We start from the raw sequence: 27,884 nt of genomic DNA on the forward strand, positions 1-27,884 counted from the left end.
GAGCAGATGTGCTCAGCTTGAACACTACCTGCTCCTCACTTGCCGGGTGACCCCGGGCTGGGGTGGAGCCATGTCCGGTGTTACTGCTGGCATTGCTGCCACTGCTGCAGGAGACCTCATCCTTCACCCAGCACTTTCCAGGCTTTAAAGAAAAGAAAACCAAGAAAAAAGAAAAAAAAGAGCAAAACTGCAAAGAATAAAAGAATAAAAAAAGCACACAGGAGCAGACGAGCCCCAAGCTCTGCCCTGCTACTCGATTGCCATCTTGACTGCCAAAATGGGGCCAGCCATGTGAATATATTGGCTGCAAGAGCAGGACAGAGGCGAGGAATTCTACAACAAGTTCATCAACACCTGTCTCCATAACTCCTGTCCACCATACATACAGTACAAGTCAGGAGTGTGATGAAATACTCCCCACTTACCTAGATGGCTGCAACTCCAAGGTTACTCAAGAAGCTTGATACCATCACTGCATTTATGTGGCTGATTTCCATTTTAAATCCGGACTTGGAACTCAATTGCTATGTCTTAACTATTAATGGAGTAAAATCCTGGAACGCCTTTCCTGACAATACTTGTGGGTGTATGTATACCACATGGTTGACGGAGGTTCAAGGTAGTTGCTCATCATCATCTTCTCAAATGCACATAGGAATGGACAACAATTTATGGTTCTGCCAGAAATGCCCAGATCTCATGAAGAAAAGAAGTGGCTATAACAAGTAGAGTTGATAAAAGGAAATCAGTAGATCTAGTGTATTTGGATTTTCTGAATGCATTCAATCAGGTGCCACATCAAAAGTTAATGCACAAGATAGAAGTTCACAATATTGGGGTTGGTGTATTAGCATTGATTGAAAACTAGTTAACACACAGGATAGAGAGAGTCAGGAATCACTAGTAGAGTGACAGAAGGATCAGTCCTAAGGCCTCAATTATTTACTACATATGTTAATGACTTGGAGGAGAGGGTAGAATGTGATGCATCCAAATTTACCAGTGATACAAAATTAGGTGGGGAACATGTTGGCATGAGGACATAAGGAATCTATAAGGGGATATAAATAGGTTGAGTGATGGGGCAAAAAACTTGGCAGATGGAGGTTAATGTAAAGAAGTGCAAGGTCATGCACTTTAGTCAGAAGAATCAAAGATAGACTTATTTGAATGGAGACAGACTCTAAAAAACACAGCACAGAAAGATCTGGGAGTTCTTGTGCATGAAACACAAACATTGGCATGTCGGTACGGTAAGTAATTAACATGGCAAATTGAATGTTGGCCTTTATTGTTCCAACTGTACGGGGCTTTGTACAGTTTCGGTCCTCATACCTGAAGAAAGAATATACTGCCATTGGAGGCAGTTCAAAAGAGATTCGCTTGGCTGATTCCAGAGACAATGGAATCGACTTAACAAGAATGGTTAAGCAAGTTAGACTTTTACTCATTTGAGTTTAGAAGAATGAAAGGTGATCTTATTTACATATACAGGATTCTGAGAAGACTTGACAGGGTGGCTGTTGAGAAGCTAATTCCACTAATGGGGGCATCTCAAACTAAGGTATACAATTACAGAATAAGACGACACTCATTTAAAACTGAGATGCAAAGGGTTGTGAAATATCTGGAAATCTCTACACCAGTAAATTATGAGGCTAGGTCACTGAAAGTATTTAAAGAGGAAGAAGATAGATTTTTGAATTATCAGGGTATTGATGGCTATGCTAAGCTGGCATGAAAGAGGAGTTGGGGCCTGGGATAGTTCAGCCATGCTCATGTTTAGTAGTGCGACAGGCTCAAGGGGCTGCATGGCCTATTTTTGCTCCAGTTCCTTATATTCGAACTGAATTCAAATGCAAGCATCATGGATATTGTGATGATCAAAAGCAAATGTGCCCCATGTCAGTTAAGTGAAGTAAAGCTTTCATAATGGGTAACTAAGCTGTAATGGGGGTGGGGTTCCTTCTTAACATAGAATATAGCAGCAGGAGTAGGCCATTCAACCCCTCAAGTCTGCTCTATCATTCAGTATTATCATGGCTGATCATTGAACTTGATACCCTAATCCTGCACACCCACCTCCACATATCCCTTGATCCCTTTAGCCAGAAGATCTATATCCACCTCCCTCTTGAGAACACATTATGTTTTGACCTCAACCACTTCCTGTGGTAGTGAATTCTACTAGCTCACCATTCTGAGTGAAGAAATTTCTCCTTATCTCAGTCTTAAAAGGTTTACACCTTATAATTAAACTATGACCTCTGAGTCTGGACTTCCCCATCATTGGAAACATCCTTCTTGCATCCAACTGGTCTAATCCTGTTAGAATTCTTTAGGTTTCTCTGAGATCTTCCCTCATTCTTCTAAACTCTAATGAATAGAATCCTAACCAACCCATGTCCTGTCATCCAGGAATCAGTTTGGTAAGCCTTCACTGCGCTCCCTCGACAGCAAGAGCATCCTTCCTCAGATAAAGAAACCAAAACTGCACACAAGATTCCAGGTATGGCCTTACCAATGCCCTGTATAATTGCAGCTAGACATCCTTGTTCCTGTATTTGAATCCTCTTAGTACAAAGGTTAACATACAGTTTGCTTTCTTTACTGCCTACTTACTTTCAGCAACTGGGTGCACGAGGAATGTCTAGGTCTTGTTAAACATTTCTCTTTCTTGATTTAATGTTTTTCAAATAATAATGTGTCTTTCTATTTTTGCTACTAAAGTGGATAAGCTAATATTTATCCATTTTGTATTGCTTCCTACCAATCCATCCCCCGTCCACATTTCGGAAACTCTGACCACAATGCCGTATTTCTTCTCTTGGCTTACAGGCAAATGTGCAAGCAGGATACAGGTCCAGTACTGGTCAGAGGAGGCAGAGGATCAATATTGGTGCTGTTCTGAATTGGTTGACTGGGCCATGTTCAAACAGTCCGCAGGTACCTTGGATGAGTACACCACCACCGTCACAGACTTTATCATGCAAGTGTGTGGAGGACTACATACCGAGGAAGTCAAGCTGGGTGTTTCCCAACAGGAAATCCTGGATGAATCAGGTCATACAGAACCTGCTAATAACCAGGCGTGAAGCCTTCAGATCAGGAGACCCACTCAAATATAAGGATTCCAAATATGACCTTCACAGAGCCATTAGGACAGCCAAGGATCCACACCGATCCAAACTAGAGACCTAGACGGACAACCAGCGACTATGGCAAGGACTAAATGACATCACAGGTTCTAAAAAGAGACAGTGCAAGAAAGCAGACGATGACATGTCTTTCTCAGATCGTCTCAACACCTTCTACGCTCGCTTTGAGCAGAATTTCAGCGGAGAGGTAACACCTATTCCAACAAGTCCTGACTGACCTATTCCAACAGTCACTGCATCAGAGGTCAGGTCAGTTTTCCTTCATGTGAGTCCAAGGAAAGCGATGGGACCAGACAGAGTACCAGGCTGTGCACTCAGAGCATGCGCAGGTCAACTGGCAGAGGTCTTCTCGGACATCTTCAACCTCTCCCTGCAGCAGGCTGCTGTCCCTGCCTGTTTCAAGAGAGCCAACATCATCCCTGTGCAAAAGGCGGCTCAAGCAGCATGTCTCAATGATTACCGTCCAGTGCCCCTAACTTCGGTGGTCATGAAGTGCTTTGAAAGGCTGGTCATGGCATTAATCAACTCCAGCCTCCCACCGAACCAGAGGACACAGCTTAAAAATAAGGGGTAGGCCATTTAGGACAGAGATGAGGAGAAACTTCTTCACCCAGAGAGTGGTGGCTGTGTGGAATGCTCTGCCCCAGAGGGCAGTGGAGGCCCAGTCTCTGGATTCATTTAAGAAAGAGTTGGATAGAGCTCTCAAGGATAGTGGAATCAAGGGTTATGGAGATAAGGCAGGAACAGGATACTGATTAAGGATGATCAGCCATGATCATAATGAACGGTGGTGCAGGCTCGAAGGGCAGAATGGCCTACTCCTGCACCTATTGTCTATTGTCTACTACTCTTGACCCACTCCAATTTGCCTATCGGACCAACAGATCCACGTCAGATGTCATATCACTTTCCCTTCACTCCTCCCCAGAACATCCTGATACCAAGAATAGTTATGTAAGAACCCTACTCATTGACTACAGTTCAGCCTTCAACACTATTATCCCCCTGAGACTGATTACTATACTTAGTGATCTCGGACTAAGCCCCACTCTCTGCAACTGGATCCTCAGTTTCCTGACCCACAGGCCACAATATGTGAAGACTGGGGACAATATTTCATCCTCACTAACACTCAACACTTTGTCCCCCCAGGGGTGCGTACTCATCCCTGTACTGTACTCACTTTATACCCATGACTACGTTGCCAAATACCAGACTAATGCCATTTACAAGTTCGCTGATGACACCACCATAGTCAGTCGAATCTCAGATGGTGACGATACAGATTACAGACGGGAGGTGGAAGACCTGGAAAAATGGTGCACTGAGAACAACCTAGCACTCAATGCCAGCAAAACCAAGGAACTCATTATTGACATTTAGCAGGATATCACGCATGTCCCCCTACACATAACCGCACACAGGTGGAATGAGTGGAGAATGTCAAGCTCCTGGGAGTGGTCATCCACAACAAGCTTTCTTGGACTCTTCATGTGGACGAACTGGTCACAACGACCCAACAATGTCTCTTCTTCCTCAGACATCTGAGGAAATTTGACATGACGGCGAATACCCTTGCCAACATTAATAGGTACGCCATCGAGAGCATTCTGTCCATATGTATCACTACTGGCATGGCAACAATACTATTCAAGATCGGAGACGGTTACAGAGAGTGGTGAACTCAGCCCGGACAATCACAAAGGCCAACCTCCCATCTATAGAATCCATCAACCAGGCCCACTGTCAAGGAAAGGCTGCCAACAGTCTTAAAGATCCATCCCACCCTGGCAATGTTTTTCTACAACCTCTACCATCGGGGAGAAGGTACAGAAGCCTGAACACATGTACCAGCCAGTTTTGAAACAGTTTCTACCCTACTGATGTTAGAATACTGAATGGACTCACAAACTCTTAACATTTGCCTGTACCTGTATTTTTGTTTTTGCCGTTTATCTATTATTTACCTATCTATGCTACTTAACTGTGTGATGTGCTGTATTGCTTGCAAGACAAAGCTTTTCACTGTGCCTCGGTACACGTGACAATTAATTCAATTCAATTCAATTCTGCCATATATTTGCCCATTCACAGCCTGTCCAAATCACAGTGCTGCATTGTCCTCACACCTCACCCTTGCAATCAACTTTGTGTCATCTGCAAATTTTGAAATATTACGTTTAGTTCCCTCATCTAAGTCTTTAATACACTATAAATCATTAACATTCTTTTTCTTCTCGTGGCTGTTTCTCAACTGTCGGTACAAGAAATATATGCTGTATAAACACCACTTCAAATCAAAATGTGTTTATTTGCTTTCAGGTTAGGTTTAAAGTGACTTGACTAAACACGCCTTTATAAATTCATATGAAACTTCCAAACAATTATAGTGGTGCTAGAGAAGCCCTGGTGTTCTCAAATTAACTTTGTTGGCCTTTTTCTTGTGGTCTAAGAGAAAGTCCTACAAATCTTTAAATTTACACACAGAAGAAAATGTACCCACGAAAAAGCAAGATACAGTGATATATACCTATTTTTACACGTCCTCGTTCTGGTCCTTCCCCCATCACTAGGATGTTTGCGGGTTTCTGAGGGAATAAAAAGAAATTAATGAAAGACATTAATCCTTCACAATTAAAGTTCAAATATAAGCTGTAGTTAATACTAGAAGGAGCACACATCTTTATATCTAATAGAAGTATTAGTCTAGTATCCAAATAAAATCCCACTCTTTGTGATGCCATCATGAATTCAAATGCAGGAATGCTGCAACAAAGTATGAAGACAAATATTCCAGCCTTTCCACAGGTTGCTGTAACCAAACTTACAACACATGCAATTTTGGGGAGCATTTATCCACAGGCTTTACATCCTGTTGAGGAGAGGGTGGTGTAGTGGTAATGTCACTGGGCAAACCAGGCTAATGCTCTGAGGACACAGGTCCAAATTCCATTATGGCTAGAATACATTTAAATACAAACAATAAAATCTGGAATTGAAAGCTATTCTCAGTAATGGTGACCATATCATCAAAATGTCAGAAGAACCTATATGGTTCACTAATGCCCCGTCAGGAAAGGAACTCTATGTAACACCAGACCTTAGGAACGTGGTTGGCTGTTAAATGCCTTTTCAACCAAAGGCAATTAGAGATGGGCAGCCAAACAACCACATTGCAAGAAAGAATAAAGAAAAAAAAGACTCTGCCATTAGTGTTCCAAGCCTACACTGCTTGTCAGCAAAACCAGCACATTCTAGGATGCAGCCTACCTCTGGGCTCACCAGCCTAATTAGGTCAGTGGGCTGGCTCCCTATGCTGAAAGATTAATCAGGGGGTTAGGTGCCCTGAAGCCTCAGCAGCCCAAACAGGAGAGACCAATGGAAAACTGTTAGAACACCCCAAAATAGATGTTCTCTTAGAAAATAATAATTTCACAGAGGATAGAGGATTGAAGGGAAAAGCTCTCCACCTGGATCATTGAGGTTATGGAGCACTCTTTAACGCTTGGCATCCCCTCTTTAGTGTATGATGTTTCTGGTTTCAATGGCTGCCTTGCTAGTCATGGGATGGTTGCACATGGGTTGCTCCAACTGGATAAATGTTGCTCTGTCCTCTAAAAATCACCTCTAATTATGCACATAAACATTTAAATTGGCTGCCTGCCTCAGTTCAGAACTGGGTCCTCTCCCGCCCAGGAAGGCTCCCTGGAAGAAGAATTTCATACATCCTGTTGCAGCACCCCACCATTTCTGTGGACCATTGTTCCAGATCTGACACACCACTGCTCCTGCTCCCCTTCTTTGCCAGCATGGCCCCCAATCTCATCACCCATTGGGCCATCTCTCTTGACATTGCTGCAAGACCCTGCACTGACCTGTGGATTCTAGTATTTAGACTGGTGGGACTACTTGTTGTGCTCCCAGTATTTTGGATTACAAAATTGCTGGCCCATCAGATTAGTAAGCAGTTCCAAAGTGGTTCTTCCTCCTGAGGGAAGGGCAGAAATCCTGCCTCCTGTCAATTAACACCTCTTGGAGGATTAAACAAGCATTAGCAAGATACATTCCCCAGTGAGCTTTTGAGGGATAGGATGGGAAACACCATCTTAAACAACATAGTGATCAGAACCAACATGGACTAAATACAAGCAGAGAAATTCTGTGGTTAGCCAAGTTTTGTTGAGAAATAAGGCACAATAAACCATTACGTTATACACAAAAACAGAAATCAAACAGTATGATTTGCGTGAATTACACTATGTGCATGTGATACATATTGAAATAGTTCATTTTGATGAACAGCATTAGTCAATTAGTATAAACCCACTCATAAGACTTCATGTCTCTCAGCAACAGTTCAAAGTAAGAGCATAATTTTGATTTTGATCTTGCTTTTCATCAAGATACATTTCACATTTAAGACTCTACAAATTCATAATTTGGGCAAATATCAAAAATCTTTTTAATCACATATGTAAAAATGCATCATTCATCAATTAAATATACTAAAGGCAGTGGGTAACGTTCAAAGGCTCCATTTCACTTTTGGTTTCAATTATCAGAAAAAAAAGAAATTCAAGCATGCAGTTGCATAAGATGGAACAACTAAATTGTCTTCATATCCAAATGAATTTACTGGTGTCCTTTCATGAAGGAAATTTGATGTCCTTAATTTGACCTAAATGTGACTCTAGACCCACAGCAATGTAGTTAATTTAAGTTAACATTTAAATATCCTATAAAACAGCTAAGTAAGCCACTCAGTAGTATTCAAGAAGCTAGTTCATCACCATTTTCTCAAGCGTAATAAGGTTGGGCAATAAATGCTGCCCTTGCCAGTGAAATCCACATCCTGTGAATTAAAAACACATTGACCAGATTAACTCAAAATGACAGGCACAATGTGATTTGTTACCAGCATTTGTTGCCTCACCTAATTACCGTTGAATTGAGTGGTTTGCTACATCATTTTAGAAGACAGTTAGACAAACCACATTGTTGTAGACCTACAACTGCACGTAGGCCAGATCAGTTCCGGATGGTAGATTTCCCTCCCTGAAATACTTGAGTGAGCCAGATGGATTTTCATGACAATGGATTATAGGTTGGTGGTCACTATCAGTGAAACTAGGCTTATAGATATTTTTTCTAGAATTTTCTAGAACTAAGTTTAAATTTCACCAGTTGCCATGTGGGATCCAAACCTATGTTGCAAAAAAATAGCCTGGATTACTAGCCAACATCACCTCAAAACTGCCAAGTTATTTCCATGCTGCTGTACCCATCCTTAGTGGATATTGCTTGGGCTCAACTAGGAGTGTGAGGGCACATTAATAGATATCCACCCACAAAACCAAGTAAGTTAAAACTGGGGGCAAGTCAGGTAGACTCTGGAGAGAAGCCTATTCCTGAGGACAGGTGGCGCATGAGCATTCATTGTCACTTGAGGCTCATCATGGATCAAAGAAGTCAGCCGCTAAGATGCTGGAAGTCTCTCCATATAGTGGACAAACCTCCCTCACTAATCGTTAAATTCCAGAGAAGCTAAGAAAAAACCCTCAATTAAGTGGTTGAATGGGCCTCCAGCTGATGGGCCATTGACCAGCAATCCAACACTGCCCTCAAACAGTCTGAAAAGTTTGGTAGATATTTTCTTCCTCACAGATGGAAAATGTTCCATGAAGGCTGATATCCCATTACCAAGTCATCTTTTATTGACATGTGAATAATACATATCACTGACACAGCTAGCAGAGCCAGCTCCTAGAGTGAGCAGAATCCCTGACACTCCTGTTTATGTCTGTTAGCCACGGCCCCCTGATTTGGGGCTGTTAACCTGGTCCAATCAGGGAATTCATATTCTATGTTGGTACACGTGGCTGACCTCATTCCAATTTATTCCAATTCCAAAGTGATAATTTAAACTTGTGTCGGTGAGCAGCAGCCAAACTTGGCCCAAATGTCATACATTTGCCTCAAGTTCTAGCTGTGTGCTTTGATTATAATTGTTTTGCACATTTTTGGTTCCTGGTTTATGCTGAATTGTGTCAGACTCAAAGTCTGTTGCCTCAGTTGGGAAGAATTTTAGAATCAAATCACCAGTACCTACAATTGTTGGCATATGCAAGTTAATGAGTTGAGCTCCTTAACCTTTGCATAAGGCCTGAGGATGTTGTGGTACATATGTAATAACAGAGAACTCAGGCATTCCTACTCGTGTTCTACATTGCTAGACATAAAAGTAATGAGTTGCTGTAAGAAACTGATCAGTCAGAATCTGGAAAGGATAAGTTAACATTTTTGGTGTGCACAGAACTGAAAACTAATAAATTTTTTTACCAATATTAAAAAAGGAGAAAGACAAAATGGAACAGGAGTAGGCCATCCAATCTTTCAAGTTTGCTCTAAAAGAAAAGTAAATATCAGATATTACAGACAGAGAGAGCAAGTTAATGGTTGAATGATCTGAAAGTGCATAAATTTAAAACAAACGACATTAGCCAATACAAAGTGTTCAAAAGCAGAATAAGTTAAGAGCATGAAAAGATCTGGGAAATGTCCATTCAAACAAAAAAAGGAAGGAAACTGGTAGGAGACCAAATGGGGGAAAAGAAAGGACAAATTATATGAATTCTGTTGTTTCCAAACTGTAGGGATACTAATCTAATCAAAATGCCTTCTTTACTATGCTATCTACCTGCGACTCCATTTCCAAGGAACTATAAACTTGCTTTCCAAAGGTCTCTTTGTTCAGCAACACTCCACAGGATCTTACCATTAAGTCTTTAAGTCCTGCCCTGATTTGCCTTTCCAAAAAATGCAGCTCCTCACATTTATCTAGATTAAACTCCATCAGCCACTCCTCGGCCCTTGACCTATCTGATCAAGATCCCACTGTACTCTGAGGTAACCTTCTTCGCTGTCCACTACACCTCCAATTTTGGTGTCATCTGTAAACTTACTAACCGTACCTCCACGTATAAATCATTTATATAAATGACAAAATAAAAGTGGACCGATTCTTGTGGCACACCACTGGTCACAGGCATCCAGTCTGAAAAGCAGCTCTCCACCACCCCCTTCTAACTTCTACCCTCAAGCCAGTTCTGTATCCAAATACCTAGTTCTCTCTCTGTTGCATGTGATCCAACCTTGCTAACTAGTCTACCATGAGGAATCTTGTTGAACGCCTTACTGATGTCCATACAGATCATGTTCATATAGATCACGTCCACCACTCTGCCCTCATCAATCCTCTTCAACACTTCTTAAAAAGCCTCAATGTAGTGAGACACGATTTCCCATGCACAAAGCCACGTTGACAATCCATAATCAGTCTTTGCCTTTCCAAATAAGTCCTGACCTTCAGGATTCCCTCCAAAAACTTGTCCACCACTGGTCAGGCTCATTGGTCTATAGTTCCTTAGCTTTTCTTTACCAATTTTCTGAAAGGTTAGCCAACCTTCAGTCTTCCAGCACCTCACCTGTGACTATTGATGATAATAAAAATCTCAGCAAAGGACACAGCAATCACTTCCCCAGCTTCCCACAAAGTTCTAGAGTACACCTGATCAGGTCCTGGGGACTTAGAGTCATAGAGATGTACATGGAAACAGACCCTTCGGTCCAACCTGTCCATGCCGACCAGACATCCCAACCCAATCTTGTCCCACCTGCCAGCACCTGGCCCATATCCCTCCAAACCCTTCACACCACCTTAATGTGTTTTAAGATGTTCAGCACCACCTCCTCTGTAATATGGACATTTTTCAAGATATGCGCAGCATCCAAGGAACAGGAGAATCGACATTTCGGGCATAAGCCCTTCTCCTGCTCCTTGGATGCTGCCTGACCTGCGGCGCTTTTCCAGCAACACATTTTTCAGCTCTGATCTCCAGCATCTGCAGTCCTCACTTTCTCCTATTTTTCAAGATATGTCTATTTATTTCCCCATGTTTTCTATCTTCCATATCGTTCTCACAGTAAACACTGACGCAGAATATTTGTCTAGTATCTCGCCCATCTCCTGCGGTTCCACACATAGGTGGCCTTGTCTGTCTTTAAGGAGTCCCATTCTCTCCCTAAATGTCCTTTTGTCCTTAAAATATCTATAAAATCCTTTGGATTCTCCTTAAGCCTATCCGCTAAAGCTATCTCACGTCTCCTTTTTGCACTTCTGATTTCCCTTTTAGGTATACTCCTACATTACATCTCAGTACCAAATCTCTAAACAAAAAAATGAAATTGCTGGAAAAGCTCAGCAGATCTGGCAGCAACAGTGGAGAGAAATCACAGTTAATGTTAAGTATTGAATGACCTTTCCTCAGAACGAAATAAGGGTCTGAAGAAGGGTCACTTGACCCGAAATGTTAACTCAGATTTCTCTCCACAGATGCTGCCAGACCTGCTGAGCTTTTCCAGCAATTTCATTTTTTTGTATCTGATATACAGCATTCGCAGTTCTTTCAGTTTTTACCAAATCTGCCAGGGTGAGGGTGTGGCAAAGCCCAGGCCAGGCCTGGCACAGGGTTAGCAAGTCCAAGAAGGAAGTCCCGGGCCAGGCTAGAATGGGGGCAGCGAGTCCCAGAGAGGAGTCCCAGGCCAGGCCAGCATGGGGGTGGCGAGTCCCAGAGACTAGTCCCAGGCCAGGCTGGCATGGAGGCGGGGAGTCCCAGAGACAACGATACCCAGCATGGAGGTTGGCACAATAGCAGCAAGTCCCAGAGGCGAGTCCCAGTGCAGAGGCTGGTGTGGGAGCAGCGAGTCCCAGAGGCGAGTCCCAGTGCAGAGGCTGGTGTGTGAGCAGCAAGTCCCAGAGATGAGTCCCAGTGCAGAGGCTGACGCGGGAGCAGCGAGTCCCAGAGGCAAGTCCCATTGCAGAGGCTGACGTGGGAGCTGAGTGCCAGAGGCGAGTCCCAGTGCAGAGGCTGGCGTCTGAGCAGCGAGTCCCAGAGATGAGTCCCAGTGCAGAGGCTAATGTCGGAGCAGCGGGGCCCAGAGGTGAGTCCCAGGGCAGAGGCTGATGTGGAAATAGCAAGTCCCAGAGGCGGGTCCCAGTTGAAAAGGCTGACGTAGGAGCAGTGAGTCGCAGAGGTGAGTCCCAGTGCAGAGGCTAACGTGGGAGCAGCGAGTCTCAGAGGCAGGTCCCAGTGCAGAGGCCAATGTAGGAATAGCAGGTCCCAGAAGGGAATCCCAGTGCAGAGGCTGGCGTGGGAGCAACGAGTCCCAGAGGGGAGTCCCAGTGCAGAGGCTGACGTAGGAGCAGCGGGTCCCAGAGGTGAGTCCCTGTACAGAGGCTGATGTGTGAGCAGCGAGTCCCAGTGCAGAGGCTGGCACGTGAGCAGCAACTCCAAGAGGTGAGTCCTAGTGCAGAGGCTGACGTAGGAGCAGCGAGTCCCAGAGCAGAGGCTGGTGTGAGCAGCGAGTCCCAGAGACTAGTCTCAGTGCAGAGGCTGACGTAGGAGTAGCGAGTCCCAGAGGTGAATCCGAGTGCAGCGACTGGCACGGGAGCAGCGGGTCCCAGAGGTGAGTCCCAGTACAGAGGCTGACGTAGGACCAGTGAGTCCCAGAGGCTAGTCCCAGTTCAGAGGCTGGCACGGGAGCACTGTGTCCCAGAGGTGAGTCCCAGTGCAGAGGTTGGTGTGTGAGCAGCGAGTCCCAGAGGCGATTCCCAGTGCAGAGTCTGGCAAGGGAGCGGCGAGTCCCAGAGGCGGGTCCCAGTTCAGAGGCTGGCACTGGAGCACCGTGTCCCAGAAGTGAGTCCCAGTGCAGAGGCTGGCACGGGAGCAGCGAGTCCCAGAGGGGAGTCCCAGTGCAGAGGCTTGCACGGGAGCAGCGAGTCCCAGAGGTGAGTCCCAGTGCAGCGGCTGGCACGGGAGCGGCGAGTCCCAGAGGCGGGTCCCAGTTCAGAGGCTGGCACGGGAGCAAAGTCCCAGAAGTGAGTCCCAGTGCGGAGGCTGGCACGGGAGCAGCGAGTCCCAGAGGCTAGTCCCAGTGCAGAGGTTGGTGTGTGAGCAGCGAGTCCCAGAGGCGATTCCCAGTGCAGAGACTGGTACGGGAGCGGCGAGTCCCAGAGGTGTGTCCTAGTGCAGAGGCTGACGTAGGAGCAGCGAGTCCCAGTGCAGAGGCTGGTGTGTGAGCAGTGAGTCCCAGTGCAGAGGCTGACGTGAGAGTAGCGAGTCCATGAGGTTTGTCCCAGTGCAGAGGCTGACGTGGGAGCAGCGAGTCCCAGAGGTGTGTCCCATTGCAGAGGCTGACGTGGGAGCAGCGAGTCCCAGAGGTGTGTCCCAGTGCAGAGGCTGACATAGGAGCAGCGACTCCCAGAGGTGAGTCCCAGTGCAGAGGCTGACGTGGGAGCAGCGAGTCCCAGAGGTGTGTCCCAGTGCAGAGGCTGACATAGGAGCAGCGACTCCCAGAGGTGAGTCCCAGTGCAGAGGCTGACATAGGAGCAGCGACTCCCAGAGGTGAGTCCCAGTGCAGAGGCTGACATAGGAGCAGCGACTCCCAGAGGTGAGTCCCAGTGCAGAGGCTGACGTGGGAGCAGCGAGTCCCAGAGGTGTGTCCCAGTGCAGAAGCTGGCGCAGGAGCAGCGAGTCCCAGAGGTGAGTCCCAGTGCAGAGGCTGACATAGAAGCAGCGACTCCCAGAGGTGAGTCCCAGTGCAGAGGCTGACATAGGAGCAGCGACTCCCAGAGGTGAGTCCCAGTGCAGAGGCTGATGTGTGAGCAGCGACTCCCAGAGGTGATTCCCAGTGCAGAGGCTGACATAGGACCGAGTCCCAGAGGTGAGTCCCATTGCAGAGGTTGGCACGGGAGCAACGCGTCCCAGTGCAGAGGCTGACGTAGGAGCAGCGAGTCCCAGAGCAGAGGCTGGTGTGAGCAGCGAGTCCCAGAGGCTAGTCTCAGTGCAGAGGCTGAAGTAGGAGTAGCGAGCCCCAGAGGTGAATCCGAGTGCAGCGACTGGCACGGGAGCAGCGGGTCCCAGAGGTGTGTCCCAGTGCAGAGGCTGACGTAGGAGCAGTGAGTCCCAGAGGCGGTCCCAGTTCAGAGGCTGGCACGGGAGCACTGTGTCCCAGAGGTGAGTCCCAGTGCAGAGGCTGGCACGGGAGCGGTGAGTCCCAGTGCAGAGTCTGGCACGGGAGCGGCGAGTCCCAGAGGCGGGTCCCAGTGCAGAGGCTGGTGTGTGAGCAGCGAGTCCCAGAGGTGTGTCCCAGTGCAGAAGCTGGCGCAGGAGCAGTGAGTCCCAGAGGTGAGTCCCAGTGTAGTGGCTGGCACAGGAGTGGCCAGTCCCAGTGCAGAGGCTGACGTAGGAGCAGCGAGTCCCAGAGCAGAGGCTGACATAGGACCAACGAGTCCCAGAGGTGAGTCCCAGTGCAGAGGCTGACGTAGGAGCAGTGAATCCCAGTGGTGAGTCCCAGTGCAGAGACTGGCACAGGAGTGGCCAGTCCCAGTGCAGAGGCTGACGTAGGAGCAGTGAGTCCCAGTGCAGAGGCTGACGTAGGACCAACGAGTCCCAGAGGTGAGTCCCAGTGCAGCGGCTGGCACGAGAGCAGCGAGTTCCAGAGGTGTGTCCCAGTGCAGAGGCAGACGAAGGAGCAGCGAGTCCCAGAGGTGAGTCCCAGTGCAGAGGCTGACGTAGGACCAATGAGTTCCAGAGGGGAGTCCCAGTGCAGAGGCTTGCACGGGAGCAGCGAGTCCCAGAGGAGAGTCCCATTGCAGAGGCTGACGTAGGACCGAGTCCCAGAGGGGAGTCCCAGTGCAGAGGCTGGCACAGGAGGAGTGAATCCCAGAGATGAGTCCCAGTGCAGAGACTGACACGGGAACGGCGAGTCCCAGTGCAGAGGCTGACGTAGGAGCAGGGAGTCCCAGTTCAGAGGCTGGAACGGAGGTGTCCCAGAGGTGAGTCCCAGTGCAGAGGCTGATGTAGGAGCAGCGATTCCCAGAGGTGAGTCCCAGTGCAGAGGCTGTCATGGGAGCAGCAAGTCCCAGAGGTGTGTCCCAGTGCAGAGGCTGTCATGGGAGCAGCAAGTCCCAGTGCAGAGGCTGATGTAGGAGCAGCGATTCCCAGAGGTGAGTCCCAGTGCAGAGGCTGACGTAGGAGCAGCGATTCCCAGAGGTGAGTCCCAGTGCAGAGGCTGTCATGGGAGCAGCAAGTCCCAGAGGTGAGTCCCAGTGCAGAGGCTGACGTAGGAGCAGCGATTCCCAGAGGTGAGTCCCAGTGCAGAGGCTGACGTAGGAGCAGCGATTCCCAGAGGTGAGTCCCAGTGCAGAGGCTGTCATGGGAGCAGCAAGTCCCAGAGGTGAATCCCAGTGCAGAGGTTGATTTAGGAGCAGCGATTCCCAGAGGTGAGTCCCAGTGTGGAGTTTGACATGGGATATCCAATGCTTTCAGACTTGTCTTGATATCATTTGGAATTATGTCCCTCCTGGCTGACCTGATTACAATCACGACATCCCTCCCCCTCTGAGTCAAAGACCATAGGCCGTTTTTTTTCTCTTGGTGAGCCTCCTGGGATGTTTTAGCATCGGGCCATGGTCCTCTGACTCGGTGAATGATATGGCTAAAATGTAAAACAGAGGAGCTCGCCACTTGCGCCAGGGGTGACTTAGTAGAATTTCACACTTTTCTTCCAGTGGCAGCGACATTCAGCATGCCCATCTCTGATCCTGAAGAGCCAACATCCAGCTGCCTTTCCGACTGTTCCAAAGGACACAGCATGTTTTGCACCTGCATTGCTTGTGAACTTGTATCTTTCATATCGTCCATATGCTTGTTCAGGATTGTTGCACCTACACAAACGTTGTATGTTACTAGTCCTGACTTTGTGTCAACCATGCCTCTTATCCATGTGGGGACAGCAGACTTTGTCTCCTGTATAAAACTGTCTTGCTTGCTTAGCAGAGTATTGTGGGTCAGGCAGCATCCAGGGAACAGGAGATTCGACGTTTCGGGCACAGGCCCTTCTCCATTCCTGAAGAAGGGCCTGTGCCCGAAACGTCGAATCTCCTGTTCCCTGGATGCTGCCTGACCTGCTGTGCTGTTCCAGCAATAAAGTTTCAACTTTGATCTCCAGCATCTGCAGACCTCACTTTCTCCTAGCAGAGTATTGTGTCCAACATTGGCGTTCCTCACCCACCAATGCCCCAAAAGACCAGGAAGATCAGACTTCATCTGGTTCAGAGTCTTCTACCCATTAGCTAGTCTGCCGGTGCTACCTTCATAACTGCATGAGGAGTGGTCCTACAATCAAATAGGAACCAAGTCAGTTAGATCTCGTGAGGCTGTAGGCTGTTTCTTCAAGCTGCCTTCAAAGTTTGGACTGCGCGTGGGTGGGGTTGATTTGCACGGGTGATCCGGAGATGTTCTCTGAAGCACTCATACCAATCAACCCCACTGCCCTGTGGCCAAAATTTCAATTCCCCCTTCCAATCTGCTGAGGACATGCAGGGCCTGGGCCTCCTCCATCACCACTCCCTTACCACTCAATGCCTGGAGGAAGAATGCTTCATCTTCTGCCTCGGAACACTTCAACCCCAGAGTATCAATGTGGACTTCACCAGTTTCCTCATTTCCCCTCCTCCCACCTTACCCCAGTTCCAACCTTCCAGCTCAGCACTGTCCTCATGACCTGTCCTACCTGCCAACCTTCCTTCCCACCTATCCGCTCCACCCTCCTCTCCGTTGGCTCAGTGGTTAGCACTGCTGCCTCACAGCACCAGGGTCCCAGGTTCAATTCTAGTCGAGCGACTGTCTGTGTGGAGTTTGTACATTCTCCCCGTGCCTGTGCAGGTTTCCTCTGGGTGCTCAGATTTCCTCCCACAGTCCAAAGACGTACCAGTCAGGTGAATTGGCCATGCTAAATTGCCCATAGTGCTAGGTGCATTAGTCAAGGGAAATGGGTCTGAGTGGGTTACTCTTCGGAGGGTTGGTATGGACTGATTGGGCCGAAGGGCCTATTTCCACACTGTAGGGAATAAAATCTAATCTATCACCTTTACCCCCACCTCCATCCATCTATTACAGTCTCAGCTACCTTCTCCCCAGCCCCACGTCCCTCCCATTTATCTCTCCATGCCCGAGGCTCCCACCCTCATTCCTGATGCCCCAAACATCATTTCTCCTGCTCCTTGGATGCTGCCTGACCTGCAGTGCTTTTCCAACACTAGTCTAATCTTGACTCTAATCTCCAGAATCTGCAGTACCCACCTTTGCTTAGTTGAAATACGACCGGAGTCCAATGTTTACCTGTCTATTCCCAGGAATGTGGGGGGGAGCTGCTAATGATAACTTTTTATCCTGTTGGCACTCAGACACTAGCCCACCAAAGCAGCTATATCCACATCCAGGCCTGGCCACCAGACATAACCTCACGCCACTGTCTTCATTTTGGAGATCCCTGCAGTTGTCTGCTGGATTTCAGCCACTGGTGATCTTTGCTAAGGACAATCACTCTTGCCCCACATAGCAATATGCTGTCCTCTCCTGTGATCTGGTTTCTCTGGTCCAAGACGGTTTCAATTCTAGTTGTGATGGCCATTTGGTTTCTCTTATCACCACCAGCTGGCTCAGTTTTGAAAGGACTGGATCCTTCTGTAATAATCTATCAGCCCAAGAAAGGGCCTAAGCTTCAGTACCGATGAGGGAGCTGTGGTACCTTTGATCGCTCTCATTTTATCTTCCAATGGGTGTAACCCAGTCTTGTTGACTCTGTCACCCAAGTAGGTCACTTGGGGTGTCTGGAACAAACATTTTCCCCTTCTTAGGCGTATACCTGCCTGGGAAAAACACCGTAGTATTATATCCATGTTCTGAGAGTTCCTTATCACTTTTCCTGTTATTAGAATGTCAGCTAGGTAAACGACAACCTTAGGTAGGCCTTACAAAATGTTCTCCATCATTTGCTGAAAAACTGCACAGGCTCACACATTGGTACAAGCCTTTATGGATATTAATTGTAGCATACTTCTGAGGAACTTCTAAATGCAATTGTATGTAAGCATGGTTCACATCAAGCTTTGTGAAGGACAACTCTTGCCAGTTTTGCATATAATTCTTCTATCCAAGGGATTGAGTATTTATCCAGCAGTTGACCATTTGTTTAAAATCCTCACAAAGGCAAATGGACCCATTGGGCTTCAAAATTGGTACAACTGGTGCTGCCCATTCCACAAACTGGATTGGTTTGATGATTCCTTCGCTTTCCGCCTTCTGATGTCTGCTCTACTTTTGCCCAGAAAACAAATGGCACTGGGCAGGCCTTGCAGAATCAGGGAGTTGCTTCCTGGTCAACATGTAAGGTGGCCTTGGCTCCTCTGCTAGTCCCTACACCTTCCTGGATGACTTCCAGGTATTAAATTAGGACTTCACTCAGGCAGCTATTTCGAGTTGAAAAATATTGTGCCAATCCAGGTGACTCTCTTTCAACCAATTTCACCCCCCCAAGCTTGGGCCATAGCTTTTTAACTACGGCGAACTGAACCAATGCTTTTCATAAGAGACCAGAACCAAAGTTGTAAAGGAACTCTAAAGGATCCCCAGTATAAGTTCTCAGTCTAGCCGAGATCTTGTGCAAAGTTAAGAGTTGCAGTCCAGAGCGAATTTTATTAAAGACTAGCTACGATTCCTGATATGGCCACGCTTGTATCGACCTACATTAAAACGGGTGACCATTTAACCAGACATTTATTTTGATTGGTTCTGATTCGGATCCCCAGATGGTTGTCAGGCACATCCTCTGGCCATGGGCGGCCCAAGTAGATCGCTGACCATATGTGTGCAGGGCGTGCCCGTGACAGACTGCGCTGGAAGCCCTTGGCAGACAGTAGCCTACCTTTGATTGGATAAGGATTTGCCCCGTCACAATCATTTTCTAATATGGCTGATTAGTTGAATGCAGTGAACTTGCCATATGTGCCATTAATCAACACGTGCTGTAGGTCAGTGGTTTCTAAACCTTTTAAGCTCAAAATCACTTTTTGAATTTAATTGCAATCCTGGATTTACCTGAAGGAAATAGAAAATGAACATATTTAGTTTAATGATACAGAAATCTAAAGCCAAGTATATATAATGCTGGCTCTGGAGAAGGGTAACAGGTCTCGAAACACAAACTGTTTTTTCTCCAGAGATGCTGCCAGACCTGCTGAGTTTCTCCATCAATTTTAGTTTTTGTTCACATATAATTATTCATTTGTCCTCGTCCCACCAAATCCAAATGACAACTGACTGCACACAACTGACACCTCAGTGGGTAGTTTCTCTCTTTATGGGCCTTCAACTTGGTCCAACTTTCAGCTCAATAACATTTTGTGTAATAACTATCTTCATTAAACTCCAGTGCTTTGTATGTCAAACACCTAATAGAATTTGGTAGCTAATGCACCAATGTCTACTTGAAGGAATGGGCTTGAGACAAACATGATAATTTATTCCATCACATCTAATTACTGAGAATCATCTGTTGAAATCCTGTGCTAACTTCCTCAGTGCATACACAAGTTTTTTAGGAGGTGGAACTATATTTTGTTACCTTCGATTGTTTTCTAATATTTTCTCCAGATTCAGGAAGCATAACAGCACTTTCTTTTAAACTGGAAGGTTCACAGACCTAGTTTCAATTTGAACGTATTTACAGTACCGATCATAAGTCTCTGTCCTTTCCCTGCATTTCACAGTTGAGCACATTAAGTTTTGACATCATATCTGTCTGAGGTCACAAGTTGTGCAACACTCATTTACTAACAGCACACTCCATAGCTTATTCATTGATTTCAGAAAAGTGACAATTTCAGGCATTAGAGCTAAAGAAATCATACAGGACCTTCCTTTGACCTAATCATCCGCATAAAGAATTACTTAACTGTGGGCAACAATGTCTTCATCAGTACTGAAGGGCTCTTGCTTGAAACAAGTTTACAATGTCAATAACAACTTTCCTTACATGAAAAATGTCCATAAATTGACATGTTAATTCTTGCTGGTGAATTATATAGTGGCGCTTGCCAAAGAGAGGAAATCAGAATCATTTTCGTAAAATGCAAAAAGGCCAAGCATGTGCCAAGCACGGCACCATCAGTTGAGATGGAAACTAGTTTCTTGATTAAATTATTTTCTCAAGCATATAACTTCTGAATTCATTTTAGATATCCTCACTTCTTGTCCTCTTTTTAAGGGGCAAAAAGGTGACAAGATCCTCTTTAGCTGCTTTGTCCTTAATGATGAGACTACTGTGCTCCTCATAGAGATGGACTTCAGTAGGGAAACGCATTCAGTCCTCGAGTCCTGGTATAGAGTCCCATAGTCACAGAGATCTACAGCACAGAAAAAAGGCCCTTCAGCCATCAAATCCACACCAGTCTAAGTTTTCTAATCCCATTTCCCAGCACTTGGCCCATAGCCTTGTATGTCTTAACATCTCAGTGCAGTCTAAATACAGAGGAACCTCGAATATCCGAACAAGATGGGTGGGCACCATTTCGTTCGGATAATTAATTATTCGGTTAATTGATTCAATACCTTTCCTCTGGGGCTCAGAGATTTCTGTTAAGTCCGCTCCCCATTCAGGAGACAAGGTAGCAGCTCACCGCACGCGAGCCCCACCTCCCCATCCAGTCCAACACTGCCCCCACTCCCGCTCCCCCCACCCGTCTCCAACACCAGCTATTGATCAGCCCGTCTGACCAGCCCCTCTATATCCTCCTGTAATCTAAAGGTTATCCTCCTCACATTTCCCACTCCACCAATTTTTGTATCATCTGTGAACTTACTGATCAATCCTTCTACATTCAAGAAAGCATTTACATAACCCACAACCACCAAGGGCCCCAACTGACCAGTGTGGGACTCCATTGGACACAGACTTCCAGTCAGAAAAAAACTCAACAACAACCCCTGCTTCCTGGTCATTCAGCCCATTGTGGACACAATTTGCCAATGTGCAGTTGCTGAAAGAAATCTGCAGACAAGATTCCAAAGTCCTTGCTTCTTTAATTATTTCACCATCTCTGAATGATTTCTTACGTTTTGCCAGAAGATTGCAAAGTCATGCTTCAGTGCAGGTCTAATCTTTGCTGCTGATTTAGAAAAAGATGACTTTCAAAATGGCCGTCAGTTCATCAATTTTTTCCTCCAAAACCTGCTGTTCAAGGGAAAATATCCTTGAATTTACTGTGCATTGTTGTATAGTGTCAATTCTAATACTACTTTTTAACTTATCATTGTGATACAGAAGGCAAACACTCTTATCTCTTACAGCTGTGGTCACAAATTAATATTCCCATTCCATGTGGATGTTGCTCATCTTTGGTTTCTTTTCAGATGGTCCAAGTTCATCCCTCATTATTATTACTTCACCTTGTAGTTTGCAACGTACTCTGCTGCCAATAACACTGCAAGGTAGGCCTCTGGATCCACATCTCTGGAATGTTCAGAATGTTGCTGCCTGCTTTCAAGTGTTAGGCACAGGACATCATTCTGTGGTCGCGATTTGTTTCTCAGGCCCCTGGTCAGCTTGTGGAGCACAGATATTGGAAGTGGGGTGCAGCAGCATTCTCCATTATTTTTCATTGTCCTGCACAGACCAATAGATAAGCAGCTGAAGGGAAAAACAAACTGCAGGTCGACAGAGAGCGGGCAGAGCAGCAGAACAAGCTGAGCTGCTGTTGCAGAGAATCCACACAGATGTGATGTTTGAATTGCCTCCTAGGTTTCTAGGGCCCTAAATTCTCTGAAATTTGGTAAAAAATGAAGAATAATCTCATTAAAACATACAAAATTCTTACAGGAAGCAACAGGGTAGATGCATGAAGGATGGTTCCTCTGGCCAGAGGGGTCTAGAACTATTAAGGACCTCATCACAGAATAAGGAACAGATATGTGGAGGAATTCCTTCACTAAGATGCTGGTGAATCTTTGGAATTTTCAGTCCTACCCTTAAAAGGGTATGGAGGCTCAGTAGTTTAGTACGTTCAAGATTGGGATTGGGATTGTCAAATTTCTACATATTAAAGCATCAAGGAATATTGCAGGAGACTGAGGGAGAAGATCAGCCATGATCTTACTGCAGTGAGCCTGCAGGCCTGAATGGCCTATGTCTGCTCCTTTTCTTACATCCGTACGTGAACACATGTCTCTTTAGTCGAGAGCTAAGTTAGCTCGAGGTAGGAAGTAAAGTGGAACCTCTGACACTTGCCCAGAGGAGCAAATGAGTGATGTGTCAGGAGGCAGCCACACTCGGGCTGAATTTGAATATGTCACATGGGTCATCCCTGCAGGGGATGTTCTGTGATCCCAAGTCTCCCCAATCCCCCATTCCTCAATCTCACATTACCCATCTAGTGGCTTCGAGCCTCTCTCACGTTTAATAATCCACTTGAGCATTCTTTACAGCAAAAGTTGAGTCAGAAGAAACCTTCTAATTTTGCTCTCCCTGTTACACCTTCCTATCTCCTTTATAGAGAATGTAAATTGTTTTTGTGAACTGTGTGTTTTGTGTTTTTTTTTGTCTATTTGTGGCTTATAAATGAAATACATTTTGAGGAATGGGTCTAAATCCTTGGATAAATACCCATTCCCTGATGTATATTCCCAGGAATGTATACACTATTTAAAATTAGGCATTCTTATATACAAAAGTTTAAACTGCAAAACATTTAATCTTAAAGAAGGCCTATCTGAATCGGATGGCAACCATCAAGGCTACATCAATAAAGATATTCCATGTTGTGGCTATAGCTTTTGTTTCATGATGTTGCCAGGTAGATCGCTCAGTACAAAATCGGTAATGATAATTTACACTTTTGACCAGCCACCTTGTATTTCTGTTTTGCAACAGGCAAATCCAAGGTCAACTTTTTGTAACAACAAGCTAACATTTTTTTCCATGTTATTTTTGTCAACATAATAACAGAGCATCTTGTCTGACTCCACATTTCAGGCCTCTGTAGACCTTGATAAAATTATGCACAAATGGACTTCATTTTCTTCAATCGCATGTAACTTCATCACCATATTCAACAATACAAATACAATGCATTCTGAATATTGCTCAGATTTAATGATTTACAAAGCATGGACAGTCTGTTGTGGTCACACAGAACTTACTGGAGGTCCCAGTTAACAGATAATAAGAGTGGAAATTTTTGGCAATGCATCCACAATCAACCAGGAGGCTCAAAGTCAGCCATAACTGGGCCTTGGTCTCAGTAATATTTTCTGCAGAAGCACTCAAGTGTTTTTTCTTCATTATCTTTCAGTGTATTATACTTACCAAGTCCCTATGAAGAACCCAGTTTGCATGGAGATAATGAATTCCATCAAGTATTTGATAAAGCAATGATTTGACCATTCCCCGTGGAAGCTGTACTGGCTTTTTATTTGCTTTTGAGGCACGATGGAACTTGATAATATGCTGTAAAACAGCAAAACAAATCAGAAAAATTACTAATCTTGAAGTCCACAACAGATTTTACATTATCAATACCCTCCATTGATAACACCACTACAACGAAATTTACTGCTCCTGAAATTTTGTTTTACACTTATTGAAATTATTTTCTCATTATGGGTTAACAAAGGTATAACAGAGGCATCTGATACATTCATTGGTATATACAAAAGCAGACATGACAGATGTTGATTTATGAACCTCCAGGAAAAGTTCCAGGTCTATTACAGGAATGGCAACAGGTATTCATTACACAGCAATTACATTTTATGCCACTTCATTGCACAATTTCATGTATTTATGCCTTATTGTTATTCACTGCAAAAGAACCTTAGCATATTAATCTAAAATTGGGAATATAGTACTCAATTTAAGATTTCTAAACCGATATTTCAGGCGACAATTTGAACTTGTTCCCATGTCTCTGTGTTCACCTAGTTAGGCATTTTCCATAAGCAAGACCAAATAAGTAACTGAAATGTAATAACATTCCTGGAGTTGAAGGAACATATTTTATAGTGTTGAATTATATCAGATATGCCATGGGATTCCTGATCACTTCCCAGAGTCGTAAGCTAAATGAATAAAAGAAAACAAAAATGATGTCACAAAAACTATGGGTCTGACTTTAGAAAAGAAATTTCAGAGACCTGTCATTATTATAATTTAATTAGAAAGATTAAGTATGGATGGATAAGTCATGGAAGGTTGAGAACATGCAATTGAGCGCATATCTATAAATTGGGTTCATCTCCATGGCATCATTCCCTCATACTCCAATTTTTGTCTCTTCCAACACAGTCAATATAGGGGGACACAATGATGTAGGATTGTTACTGGACCAGTAATCCAGAGGCCCAGCTTAATGCTCTCGGGTTAAGGTTCAAATCACAGCATGGAAATTGATGGAATTTAAATTCAATTAATTGATTCCCAAAAAAGCTGGGATGAAAGCTTGTCTCAGAAATACTGATCAAGAAACCATCATCACTTGTCCTATAAACATGTCCTTTATTCAAGGAAGTCTGCTGTCCTTACCTGGTCTAGTGTCGTGCATATTGGCCCTCAAAGGCAATTAGCGCTGGGAAACAAATAGTGGCCTCACTGACAATGCCAACATCTCAGGAAAGAACCTCTTTTTTAATTTTAAAAGCCCAAAATAAATTGTCTTTTCTGTAACAACCTGTCCATATCTTCTGCACTAAGAGGCGTTTGGGCAGAGTAACACAATGTTGATGCTCACTGACTTTATAGATCCATAGAGGTTTATTCATTCAAGGGATGTGGGTATCACAGACTGGGCCAGTATTCGCTGCCTATCCTCATTTGCCCTCCCTGAAAATGGTGGTAATGAGTTATCTTCCTGTTGTTGTGGTTCTGTTCGCCGAGCTGGAAGTTTTTGTTGCAAACGTTTCGTCCCCTGGCTAGGCGACATCATCAGTGCTTGGAGCCTCCTGCGAAGGCGGTTCTTTGATGTTTCCTCCGGTGTTTATAGTGGTCTGTCCCTGCCGCTTCCGGTTGTCAGTTTCAGCTGTCCGCTGTAGTGGTTGGTATATTGGGTCCAGGTCGATGTGTTTGTTGATGGAGTTTGTGGATGAATGTAGTAGTGTTGTCCCAGTCGAATTCATGTTGCTTGTTGTCTGCGTGTGTGGCTACTAAGGATAGCTGGTCGTGTCATTTCGTGGCTAGTTGACGGAGAATTCACTACAAGGGTATACAGGAAAGCCACACACACAGACCAAGTCCTAAACTATGAAAGTAACCACCCCAACACACAAACGAAGCTGCATCAGGACACTATTCAAAAGGGCCACAACACACTGCAGTACACCAGAACTGCAAAAAGAAGAAGAGGAACACCTATACAAGGTATTCGCCAAAAACGGATACCCGCGCAACTTCATCAACAGATGCCTAAGAGAAAGACCACGGAACGAGGACATACCACAACCAAAAGGACTAGCCACACTACCATACATCAGGAGCATCTCAGAACTGACAGCCAGACTACTGCGACCCCTAGGACTCATAACGGCACACAAACCAACAGCCACGCTCAGACAACAACTCACCAGAACGAAGGACCCAATACCCAACATGAGCAAAACTAATGTAGTGTACAAAATACCATGCAAGGACTGCACAAAACACTATATAGGACAAACAGGAAGACAGCTAACAATCCGCATACATGTACATCAACAAGCCACGAAACGACACGACCAGCTATCCTTAGTAGCCACACACACACAGACAACAAGCAACATGAATTCGACTGGGACAACACTACTATCATAGGGCAAGCCAGACAGAGAACAGCCAGGGAATTCCTAGAGGCATGGTATTCATCCACAAACTCCATCAACAAACACATCGACCTGGACCCAATATACCAACCACTACAGCAGACAGCTGAAACTGACAACCAGAAGCGGCAGGGACAGACCACTATAAACACCAGAGGAAACATCAAAGAAGCGCTTCGCAGGAGGCTCCCAAGCACTGATGATGTCGCCTAGCCAGGGGACGAAACGTTTGCAACAAAAACTTCCAGCTCGGCGAACAGAACCACAACAACGAGCACCCGAGCTACAAATCTTCGCACAAACTTTGAAGTTATCTTCCTATACCACCAGTCTATGCTCCAGGCAGACCCAAACACATTTCAGAAGGGAGTTTCAAATGTGCCCTGTATAACTAAAATATAACATCCTTAATAAAGGATAGCATCCCATGAGCCTTCCCAATTATATACCATAACTTTTATTAACATTCTGTTAACATACAGATTAACTCGTGCACTAGAACACATCTATCCCTGTGCACCTCAGAATTCCATAGTTAGCTGAACTGGCAGTGGTGACTTTTCCCATTGTCTATGCCAGCACTACAATTAATTCCACCACATTCAGCATATTCTGAATCTTTCCCTACTTCAAATATTTATCACACTGGAAAAGAATAAATTACCTCTGCGAAAACCACTCTCTGAGGTAAGTATTGCATGTGTGAAACTTGAAAGGGTTCAGAAAAGAATTACGAGGATGTTGCCAGGATTGGAGCAAAAAGGAGAGTCAGAATAGGCCAGGGCTGTATTCCCTGGAACGGAGGCTATGGGGTGACCTTATAGAGGTTAATGAAATCATGAGGGGCATGGATAGGGTAAATAGACAAGGTCTTTTCCATGGGGTAGGGGAGTCCAGAAGTAGAGGGCATTAGTTAATGATGAGAGGGGAAAAATTTAAAAGAGATCTCAGGGATGACTTTTTCACGTAGAGAGTGGTGCATGTATAGAATGAGCTGCCAGAGGAAATGGTGGAGACTGATACAATTACATTAATAGGCATCTGGATGGGAAAATGAATCTAGAGGGATATGGACCAAGTGATGGCAAATGGGGTTACATCAGTTTAGAATATCTGGTTGGCATGGACGAGTTGGACCGAAGGGTCTGTTTCCGTTCTGTACATCTCTATGACTCTATGATTCCAACAAGCTGCTCAATAAGTGCCATCATCCTGACTCATGAAGCTCATCTGCCCATTTTGTTGGCTGGCATTTTTTGGAGGAAACTTTGTCTTTTGAAAATTTTAATTTTCAAAAGCAAAAGGTCAGAATTAACAATTTTTTTTCTAAACTGCTACTGTATGCACTGCTTACATACAAGTGAAATTATTGTGGATAGGGCAGAGAAATATATAATAACTAAATAAATACTTGCTATTGTGAAATCTTCACTACTTAACAGCAAAATAATGGTTTTGTTGGCTTATAATGGAGGATAGATTTGAAAGGCATGGCAGGTTGTACTTTGGTTGCATGCAATATCAAACAAGGAATTTATGTGTTTAATATTCTATTGACCAGGTCCTTACCCATAAATCATGTTCTGCATAATCAAACAGGAGCCAGACCTTTCTGTCACTGTGTGAAAGGAACACCTTTTGCAAAGCAATAACATTGGGATGCTTCAGCTCTCGCAACAACTGACAGAGGAAAAAAAAGGAAGAATTAATTGGGTAACAACATTCAAAGCCAATGGAGAAAATATACAAAAGTAAAATGAAGCGATATTAAAGGTCACCACTTCAAAGCAATTCTATCCCCACAGTAACTGTATTGTATAGCTGTCACTCAAACTTTATATCTTTTAATATGCAGAAAGAAAGAATAATGCCTCAGTGGTTTACAATGTTCAATACGGCCATATTACTACAACAATTAAAGATTTTTAAAAAACAGGTTTGCAATATTCACGTACTGCATTTTTGGCAGGGTGAAAAT

The 27,884-nt window shown here is 45.0% G+C and overlaps 1 protein-coding gene across 7 annotated transcripts in view; it reads right to left on the minus strand.

Moving 5' to 3' along the window:
• The window catches only part of cdk19 (cyclin dependent kinase 19), a 388,472-nt gene that overhangs the window by 312,953 nt on the left and 47,635 nt on the right, over positions 1 to 27,884 (minus strand). For 6 of the 7 annotated variants that reach the window (XR_015754380.1, XR_015754379.1, XR_015754381.1 and 3 more), the window contains exons 3-5: positions 27,476 to 27,586; positions 23,424 to 23,564; positions 5,689 to 5,746 (exon numbers count right to left, since the gene is read on the minus strand). Coding sequence is in view for 4 of the 7 variants with exons in the window: in XM_087983083.1 (XP_087839209.1) it covers positions 5,689 to 5,746; positions 23,424 to 23,564; positions 27,476 to 27,586 (310 nt within the window). In the remaining 3 variants the exon portion in view is untranslated. The remainder of the gene's footprint in view (positions 1 to 5,688; positions 5,747 to 23,423; positions 23,565 to 27,475; positions 27,587 to 27,884) is intronic. The other variant, XM_087983086.1, reaches the window with a different exon arrangement.

Source organism: Chiloscyllium plagiosum, unplaced genomic scaffold (assembly GCF_037043375.1).
Source record: "Chiloscyllium plagiosum isolate Xiang-an unplaced genomic scaffold, Cpla_swu_hap1 HiC_scaffold_3, whole genome shotgun sequence".
In the NCBI taxonomy this organism is placed as follows: Eukaryota; Metazoa; Chordata; class Chondrichthyes; order Orectolobiformes; family Hemiscylliidae; genus Chiloscyllium; species Chiloscyllium plagiosum.